Consider the following 10,770-nt stretch of genomic DNA (forward strand, 5'->3'; position numbering starts at 1 on the left):
TAACCAGACCTTAGCCTTCAATCCTCAATCAAGCTAACGAGGAACTTGCAATTTTGGGACTATCTTGAGAAGTAAATCGAGAAATATTATAGAATTTGATCTCAAGAATAAGATTATCTTGTGTTTATTAAAAGTTTGCATTAATAATAAGATGGTCAAAAGAGATTGTATGCTCAAATTTGTAATTTAATAGGTAAGATTGTGTACATGTGATCCCTTGGGCCTTGACGATTGTCGATGTTTTGTCCTTTCATATTTAGGTTAGATGGCAATAGTTCAATAGGCTGTTAAAATTTTATCACGACATTTGAGTACTAAAAATCGAAACACCCCCCTCTCAAAAAGATATTTACAAGTAGCTTTTAGTCTCTTACAACTTGTTTGAAATGGATTAGAAGGTAATCAAAAGTGATAATGAAAATAAAATTAATTGTAGTTATGCAAAGAAGAGATACAATGAACTCCATTCCTCTCAAAAACTCTCTCCTAGTAGAGTTACATCTTAGCTTTTCTTGTCTTGACGTCAAGCCTCAAGAACAACTTATTGATCACCAATTTGTTCCCTCTTATAGAACGAGCACCCTAGATTAACCAATAGGCATCACAAGCAACGGTACGCAAATTGTAAAATAGGAAACAAAATCATGCAACTTCCATATATAGTGCAACACAGATGTGCCCATAATGACACGGATGTGTTTGATCAAGTTCAGAAGTTTCGCAGTTTATGCATCTCCTATTCTCCTTCTACTCTTCAAGCTAGGCAGCAAGGACAAGCTTCTGCAACACCATTCTTCTATTCGCTGCTCGACACAGTTCTCTGATAAGGGGTTTCAAGGCGCTACTAAAAACACTTCTGTGAAGAAACCAAGCTCAACGAAAACTATTATTCTCTAATAAAAAGAGAATTTGGACTTTGGAGAAGATTCAATGACATACTCCCTATATTAAATGATTGAGGAAGCTCCAAATTTAATATTTTTTTTTTAAAAAAGAAAATTCTTTGATTTCCCAAAAACAAAAAAAAAAAAAAAAAAAAAAAAATATCTTAACATTTGAATGATGAAATTTACGAGGTAGATATGCTTTTATTAACAAGCTTTACGTATGTATGCAAAAGCAGAATTTGAGAACTTTAGCAAATTGTTCAGATATACCTACTTTTCTCACTTGCTCACTTTATCCATTATTGCCATAATAGTTTTCCCATCAAATCTATTTAAATGTCCATTTCAAACGAAAATTGACTCTTACTAGTCTAGTTGTTTGGTATTAATGTGGTAATCAACTAAACACATCATTGTTATTAGTTTTATCTCGTAATTTTTTAATTTTTTTATAGTTTGAGGATTTTACAATGTTATCCATAAATCATTATAGGCTTATAACGGAACGTTTTGACCATTATACATTTATACGAAGCTTTGTTTAGTTGGTTGCCTTTACAAAATTTATTGCTCCTTAACTTTATCAATTGGTGAAGACTGAAGGGATGTTTACACTAAGCTACATGAAACTCCAAACAACTTAAATACTACCCCGTACTATATTAATTGTGACATCAACAACAATAACATGCCAACGAACAACAGAGCTTTATAATTTATATTTTGATTATCCTAATTTCTACTTCGATTTATTTTTCATAAACCAAAAAAAAAGTTTCACTTTTCAGCCAAGGTCAAAGGATTTAAAAGACCTTTGGCAAATCTGCACCTCGTTACACCATATCTATTCTCACCTTCAGGTAAAAAGCTGCTCCAGATGAATCGTTCTACCATGGCATGCTCAATGAAAGACGAACGATGGAATCCGGATAATTTTTTCTTCCATGGCATGCTCAGAAAGGCGAGCAATAGAAGACTGAAACCGTGAAAGGGTGTAAATACACAAGAAAGCAAACAGCAAGTACACAATGAGAGAACAGCATTTTCCACATTCATAGAAAAAACCCAGATTTACACCCTTTCAAATTAATTAACAAACTTCGACCAAAATTCTCGCTATAACATTACATCATCGCCAAAAAATTTCAATCATTATATATTACATCAGGTATAATGAGAAATATATAACCCACTAGAGGGGGGAATGAGGGGTTATAGAAATTCTTGTAACCTTATTGTAGCTAAGGCAAAAAACCGAAATCAAATCGTGGGGTAATTTCTTCACTGTGCAGGAAGCAAGAAGAGAGACGAACTTTGCAGATAACATGTAAATGTGGTCTTTTCTTCATTAGCTATCTAAATTTGAAGGCTCTTCATCCCAACAGCTAATTTTTTATCATTAGAAGTATCGTTAGAAGTCAGTTTCAGGTTAAGCCAAGGGTGTTGCAGGCACTGTTCAGCAGTGGGCCGTTTCTCAGGAGCAAAATCAAATATGGGGCACAGAAAATCAGCAAAGTCACGAGCATCTTCTTCTGAGAATTTATACTTATCGACAAGCAATCGATCAAGCGACCAGTATTTGAGTCTTCTGATCCTCTTAAGATCCCCATATCTATCAAAAAAATCTTTAGAACGTGCTCCTCCATTGGCTATCTGCTCAAGCAAGCATCAAACTACAGGTCAGCAACCTAATTGGGAACTAAAAAAGGAAGAAATTTGAGATACTAGCTCACCTTCTTAGGCATCTTTCCCAGGAGCTCCATCATCAGGGCAAGATGATCCTATTACACATGCAAAAAGTAATCAAGATTTTGTAAAAGATAAATTTTCTGACGTAAAGTAATTACTCCATTTCAGAAGCGAATATGGGTACATAACTTCACAGGACAAAAACAATGCAAGGGAAACAATCCAATTTTACAAGAGAGAGCAAAGAACAGAGCAGCAGACTGAATTCATATTCCGTAAGAGATAGCAAGAAGGCATTGTCAGGCACTAAATCTGTCAATGAAGGCTACAATAATATAACACAATCAAACTAGAAGGTAATACTCCCTCTGTTCTTAGTATATAAGCCCCCCCCCCCCCCCCAAACCCAAAACCTGGCCAAAGAAGTTACTATCAACATAAGTACATGCCTTAATCAAAAGAAAAGGAGAGAGTAACGACACGATGAGAACACACATCAATTTATGTAATATAATCTCATTTCACCAAGAATGATGTGTGGCTAATCTTAGTTTTTATAAATCACCATCAACAACTCACAACTTTAGTGCACACACTAGCAACTACTGTATTATTTGAGATTTAGACAGAACTTATGAACTATGGAGTACTTAATTGATGACAAAAATTGTCTACCTCATCATCTGTAAATCCTTGTCCCCCCTTAGGTGTAAACAACATGTCCCCTGTAGCAAGCTCAAAAGCTGTACAAGCAAATGACCACATGTCAGCAGATGCAGTATAGCCTGATTGGATAATAACTTCAGGAGCTCTATACTGCCTTGTCTGTATTTCTTCCATGAACTGTCGATCAGCCCAACAAGCATTTCCAAAGTCTACAACTTTGCACTTCATATCAATCCCTTCTAGCGTTCTTTGAGGTTTTGGGCGCTGTTGCATACCCATGGAGGCCCTTCTCTCAGATATCCTGGCCACTGCCATCTTTGCCCTCCTCTTAAGCTTTTTCTCAATCAAACTCATTGATGCTCCTCCACCATTTTGGTTTCCTCCTTCAGGCTTCTCAAGAATTGGGGTAAATCCAGACTTTACTGGATCTTTAGAAGGATCAATGGGAGAGACAAGAAGAATATTTTCTGGCTTTAAGTCTGTGTGGATTATATTACATTCCCGATGCAAATAATCCAAGCCCATCAAAACACATTTGCAGATTTCCCTAACTTTGTCTAAATCCATACCTTTGTGATGATTGTATCTAATTAAACGGAGCAAGCTATCCCCAAGAAACTCAAGAACCATGCACAGATGCTGCCCATTAGGGCCTGTATGCTTGAAGTGATCGATCAATCGAACAACATACTTGGAATGAGTCTGGTCTCCATCAGCAATTGCTGAAAGGACTTCAATTTCATGAAGAGCAGCCTGAGCAAACTGCATCGCACTTTTCTGAATCTTCAAAGCCACAAAACCCTGGTACAAGCACAGGTACCATAAATTGAATTTAAAAAATTGAATATATAACAATAATGGACACAACAACTATCAAGAAGCGCAGAACAAGTAAAGAAAGTAAAAGAACACAGAAGAAGAAAAAAAGGCTCAAATTCAAGGTTTTCAAGAACAAGGGATTTTAATTCTATCAAAAAGCTTTTAATATTTCAAAGCAGTAAGAACTGTTCTACAAACTTTCTGCGTTTTGAGTTGTTTTAAACAGGCAAAAGATACACTTTCTTGTCAATTTTGACTGTGAAAGTGTAAAGGGGAAACTTACTCAAGACATTTGGATAGATGTGCTTTCAATTTGACTATGAAAGGAATGGGGAAAACTCACCACCCGATAATTAGATTAGAAATCTAACCTAGTTTCACCAGGAGGGATGGGAATACAACCAAGCAACCCAGTCGCTTCCTATATCTGGTTCATGTATAATAGTAAATGACAAAAGGTAGAGAGATTGTAATTGTATTTTTATTTTATTTTATTTTTTTTTTAAAAAAAAAAAAAAAAAAAAAAACATACACCGTACTTCATGAAATTTAAATGTTGGTTCGATACTCCTTTGTTCATAAACTGATAAACATATAGCCATACACACATACAGAGTAAAAACTCAAGCGGAAGAAAGTATCAATATGATATTTTTCTTATTGATTGACAATATCACATTATCACCAATATCCAACAGTACAATTCCTTAGCAAGTTGGAAGGTCTCAAATATTCCACAACAGCTTCTCTTGATTGAATTCCAACCGGGCCATTTCTAAAGTAGTTGTCAATACTTGAATTATGTGAAAATACGTGTGGTTCTCAATGTGCAGTTCCTTTCCATTCATCGAATCTTTCTTCATACAAAAATCTCACTCATTAAAAGGAACAAGTCCAATTAGGGGCTAATCTAATAGTAGCACTGTTTAAAATAACACTCAAATGCTAGTCTACACTCATCATTGATATCAATCGTCTCGTCCATATTCCAGTAATCCACATGATCTAAATTGCCCAAGAAGAAAAAAAAACACATTCACAGAATTTTTCATACCAAACAGAAAGAATTGACTAATAATGGCTCATTAGCCAAATTGGTGTAAAGTTAAGACCCCCTTCCGCATCTAATATTAGAATATATACATATTCCCTTTTGTCTTCTCTGTCTCTTTGTTTTCTGACATTCTCTCTCAACCTAACCCTCCATCTCTTTCTTTATCTTAACACCATAGCCCAACAAAGATACTATTGAGACATAAACAAAACTAGGTAGAAGATTCAAAAATCAGGATATGGCTTAAATTCAACATATATTTAAATTCAGACTGATTGAAAACCTAGTAATATTAATGTAGGAGGTTAGGAGTTGTAACTTTGGGAGAGCAATATAATGTAACAATACTCATTACAGTCATTAGTGTCAAAATGAATTAGTATTATCAAACGAATTGAACCCTAATATGGAAAAGGACATACATCTAATGCTCACGAAAAACAATTCTTGAACAATGTTGTTGATTAAAAATCCATTACAACAGATAAAAGCCAGTACAACTACATAATGGGGAAAAAAGGATGCTGGGGGGAGGGGGTCATTGAAATGTAAAGCACAAACAGGCGATAAATTCAATTGCTGACAAAGATTAAGCCCATATGACTGAAATGTTTTCCTTTAGCTAAAAATGGTTAGAAATTTTTCATACCCATGAGGACATGTAAAAATACCCAAAAATAACACCAATGTAGTAATAAAATTTGATCATTCAGTCCAAAGACAACAAAATTACAAAGTTCCACATCTTCTATCTTGTACAAATTTATGTACTCTCTCTGATTCACATATATACAGCAAGCGTCACTTTAGAAGAGTACATAGGTACAAAAGGATGAAATTTTTTTAATTGCTCAACTAGGATAATTTCTGGTGCTTACTAAGCTAAAAATAAACTAATTAAAGATGCAATGTCTCCATTTATGTATCATTAAAATTTGCAACATTATAGCTCACAAGTCTGCCAAAAAAATAGATTCACTCATACTTTTAGCAGACTTTATACTCTGTACTTAATATAGACAGCAATTTAAGTAAGACTCCTTTGCATTACAACAATGAGGATGATACCATACCTAGTATATTTGTTGTCATTAATCAAGGTTTGAGTAATAATAAATTATTTGTCAGTTCGGTGTTTGATCGGCAGATCAGCATTAGAACATAACATATGCTAAATTATTTGTTATCAATGAAGCCTCAAAAGGGTAGCTTTCAACATAACATATGCTAAATTACTTGTTATCAATGAAGCCTCGAAAGGGTAGTTTGCAAAGAGTAAAAAAATTCAACAAGATTAATGGAATTACATCTCAAACAAAAGATTTTGTCTTGAAGTTAAATATGAGGAACATAGATTAAGTAAACAAGTTACTAAAACTAACTGATTATCTACACTTTTACAGAGTATTACGTTAAAATTTGTTTGGTACATGGTAATAAATGGTGGTGAAGAGAATGAATATAAGTTTGTATCAAAAATCAAAGTCCACTCCCATGATAATAATAGTGCACCGCAAATTTTTATTACCATCCATCATCTTTGGAGTAACATTGGATATTAATGAACATTTATACAGTGGAAATTTAAATGTTATTTTGCTTGCCAACACATAAGATCATTCCCATTACCTTTATTTATAACTATCCACCAAACGAGCTGTCAACGTAAATTATAACACCATTCACACAAAATAGGCCATCAACTACTTAAAAGCTTACAATTCCCATCTTGCACAACGCTAACGATCTATGATTCCATGTCCAATGACAACATTGCTTTGCCAAATTACAATGTATACTATGTCATAAAGGTGCCATTTTTAGCAATAGTAAGGATATAATCAATATATTTTGGAGTACTAAAAGTACTCATTTTGCCCTTTCTTCCCTGGATTACATGAAGATGTGATCTTCAATACTCAATATACCCTACAGCCCAAAGGTAGGACACCCAATTACAAATAATCAAGGATCACAACTATCATTGGTAGGTAAACCACTGAATAATTGCAATCTAAGCAAGATAAAGACAACTCATTTCACTAATTCATCCAACAAATACCAACATAAACAAACCCCAACAATAATTCGTAAAACCTAAATCACGGGTCCACAAAATTATGATCCAATACAAACAAAATTCCCAAAATACATAGATTAAAAATTAAAATTAAAAACTAATAAAATGAACAGATCAATATGAAGAAGAAGAAACATACGGAATTCCGAGTGTCATAAGCAAGCCAAACAGTAGAAAATTGACCCCACCCCAATTTTCTCTGAGCAATGTAACGTCCGCCATTAAAGGAATCACCAACTCTCACCGCATGATAACCTCCTTTTCTATATGAATCGAACTCCTCCTCATCTTCCTCTGACCCAGAAGATGATGAACACGACATTATTCAAATTGATTAAATGAGTTTGAATTAAATTTGATTTTGAATTTTCTGGGCGAAATTAATGAATTTGGGGGTCGATTTGATCTGGGTATGATTCAAAAAGCTAGCTTTGTTGATGAGATGAAATGGATATTTTTCAGATGATTTGGGGGGAGAGAGAGAAAGAGAAAGGAGAGATTTTGGGTTTGCTGTAATTATATGTGGCCTTCAATTTCAAGACTTCTTCCACTTTTCTCTCTTTTTCTTATATCTTTCTCAACTTATTATTGATATTTTAGAACAAGATCAAAATCAATGGTCCTTTTTTTTTTTTTTTTTTTTTAAATAAAATTGTAGTGGGATTGGATCATGGTTTGTGGACCATCTAACAACTTTACCCTCCAACGATATGAGTTTGTGCGCCTTTCAGTAAGGCTTTATTTGGTTTGTAACTTTGTTGTGAGTCTTAGTTTTGGTGTTGTGACTATTTGTGAGGTGACGGTCAAGTTAGTTCACTCAGGTTGGGTCATGTCTTAGTGATTAATTAAACTAATCTTGTTTGGTGAAGATGGTGAGAAACTCATTTTGTGACTTTGAGGCTACTAATACAAACTCCACCATGTACACATGTTTAAATGTAGGAGATTTCTTATCTTTTTATCTACTTTCAAGCATTAACATTTGTACCTGAGTTAGTTAACCTATGAATCTGTGATAGGTAATTATTCAATATGTATCTCTCTACTTTTTAAAAAATAGTCACAATGACCACTCTCTCGATTATCTTGGAGTGAATAAATTTGAGTTATGTCATCAATTAGTTTTCAAGTGGGATATAATTTAAGTATGCATGCTGCATTCAGATTTTATGATTTTTTTTCTGGCCTAAAATAGTAAATGATACGTAAAAAATACTAATATCGATTTATAAATGGAGGGAGTTTTAAACTTGTGACAATTCTTTGTCATTAGAAAAAAACCTCATTCAACTTTTTTGAACGCACTTTAATACTCGTATAACTGTATAAACAGCCTAGCTTCGTAGGTCAACGCTTGATAGTAGAGAGGGGAGGTAAAGGAATCCCCTACTCCCAAGCAAATATAGTCAAGGGGGCTCGAACTTGTAAGCTCAAGTCACAAGGTGAGTTCCCCACCAACTCCACCAAAATTTGCTTAGTAAATAAGTATATTAGGTATCCATAGATGATTATTGTATGTTTTCATTCAGAGTATACAAGTAGACCCTAAACTAGAATATTGGCCCTAGATAAAATGGCCCTCGTAAGGTGGGCAGCTTGGACTTCAAGTTGGATAGAAAGTTGAAACTCAATTTCTTAAGATAAACAACTTAATTCCAGTGTAAAGTAGACAACCACAAACTAAAATCAGAAGATTCAGAACTACTTGTATTTGAGGCATACAAACTACACACAACGATACTACTTTTGGTATGTAATTTCATGTTGACGTGATATTGCATAGGCCTATACAAAACCATACGAGAATCCGAAAATCCGATAATCTGATCCTCAACCGATCCGAGTTTTCATATCCGATCCGAGTTTTTATTTAGGATCGGATATCTCCGATCCGAAAAAGCGGATATCGGATGCGGATTTGGATATTAGTTTTAAAAATTTCGGATATTCGATATCCGAAATATAAAGGCTGAAATAGTGAACCATAAATTTTTAAAATTGTTCATATAAAATTGACCCTGTATTATTAACTTATTATAATATTCTTAATATATTTTATAATAATATTTATTGCAAAAAGATTACTATTTTGTTAAAATATGTTGTACAAGTTAGCGATAAAAACGGAAAAATTAGTGAAATTTTGAAAGTAACCATAATCAATTTTTTATATCCGTATAATCATAATCGGAAAAATTAGTGGAATTTTAAAAGTAATCATAATCGAATTTGGATATCAATTTCTAATATCCGAGTATTCGGATATACGATCTGTGAACAGACCTAATATTGCACACAACACTCTATCATATGGTTTTATATACGAAGTAAGCTATAAAATTGTTTTATAAAATAGACGGACAATTTTACTATAGCTTATACTTCGTATAAAACTATAAATGATCAATATAGTTATAGATATAATTATATACTCCGTACAATAAAGTGTGCTACTTGTTTGCTGACCTTACCATACACTTGTAATTTGTAAACAAAGTGGTTAGTACGTACAAAATTAACATAATTAGGGGAATACACGCTTAATGTCACTACCAAACATGACGTTGAATTGGATGATTAAAATATAGAAACCACTCCAAATTAAAGTTACACAAATTACGTATGCATTAGTGCAGTCCTTGTCAATTTGTTTCCTCTTTTTACTCCCCATATACGAAGTTCAAATGCCTAGCGGTCTTATCCGAAGATGACTATGACGTCACCATGACAACAATATATTTTAGTTACTAATACTGTAATACAAATAGATTAATTAACACGGAGTAAACAAAAAATGATGTGTACTATTTTCGTCCCATTTTACTAGTATTGAAATTAATTAGAACTTTTGGATTAAAAAGTGATACTTTTGGCATGTTTAAAGCATATTATAATGTTACTACCAGGAAATTCCATTCTTATTTGACTGTTACAAACTTCCAACGCAGAAAATGTCCAATAATCAGAAAATAGATGGATTTAAGATGAATCTAGACGTTTTTGATTGATTTATTTATTTTATTTGGCGATTGTCTAGACGTAAGTTGCCCGTTTCTAATCAGAAAACAAGGGGAAGTCCATCCAGCTACTTAATAACGTTTTCTTTGCAGTCATTTTCATGGAAAGCAAGTGGCTTTTAATAAAGGGATGAGGAAAAAAAACTTAAAGTCCGCAACTAGCTTGCTAGATTACGTAGTGCGTGAACTAAAAAGGCTAAAGCCGAAACCCGACGGCGAGGGAGGCAAACAATCAACGTTGCATAACATGGTAAAGTGCAGAAAAAGTGAAGATGTGAAAATTACATCTTCACGAAAAACAAACAATGAAAACTGGAATTTGGTTGTCATTGATGCCTCAAAACAGAAAAAAACAATCATGCAGACGATGCTGCTGGCTTCGCAGAATTTGATGCCTCGAAACAGGAAAAACAATCATGCAGACGACAGCTGCTGCTTTAGCAGAATGAACGAAGTAAACTGACAAATCTCATACTATCATGATATCTTCTACAAGTACCATTTTGTGAAACCCACCAATATTGACCAGAGTGACCAAGTTATACAAGCAAAAGGAAA

General features: G+C 33.8%; 1 protein-coding gene across 1 annotated transcript; it reads right to left on the reverse strand.

Moving 5' to 3' along the window:
- Window positions 1-1,916: 1,916 nt before the first annotated feature.
- LOC110717349 (SRSF protein kinase 3-like) lies at window positions 1,917-7,517 on the reverse strand. The gene is made up of 4 exons (XM_021896013.1): window positions 7,335-7,517; window positions 3,252-4,043; window positions 2,621-2,668; window positions 1,917-2,540 (listed from the first exon to the last, which is right to left on the reverse strand). Exons 1-4 carry the CDS (start codon window positions 7,515-7,517, stop codon window positions 2,244-2,246), a joined length of 1,320 nt encoding a protein of 439 aa, XP_021751705.1. The 3' UTR covers window positions 1,917-2,243.
- Between the last annotated feature and the right edge of the window lie 3,253 nt (window positions 7,518-10,770).

The sequence above is a fragment of the Chenopodium quinoa genome, unplaced genomic scaffold (assembly GCF_001683475.1).
Source record: "Chenopodium quinoa cultivar QQ74 unplaced genomic scaffold, ASM168347v1, whole genome shotgun sequence".
Classification (NCBI taxonomy): Eukaryota; Viridiplantae; Streptophyta; class Magnoliopsida; order Caryophyllales; family Amaranthaceae; genus Chenopodium; species Chenopodium quinoa.

Coding starts and splice junctions, on each gene's coding strand:
- LOC110717349 (XM_021896013.1), bottom strand. CDS start 7,517: ATGTCGTGTTCATCATCTTCTGGGTCAGAGGAAGATGAGGAGGAGTTC. Junction 4,044..7,334: donor CTTATGACACTCGGAATTCC/GTATGTTTCTTC, acceptor TGCTTGTACCAG/GGTTTTGTGGCTTTGAAGAT. Junction 2,669..3,251: donor AAGGATTTACAGATGATGAG/GTAGACAATTTT, acceptor CATGTGTAATAG/GATCATCTTGCCCTGATGAT.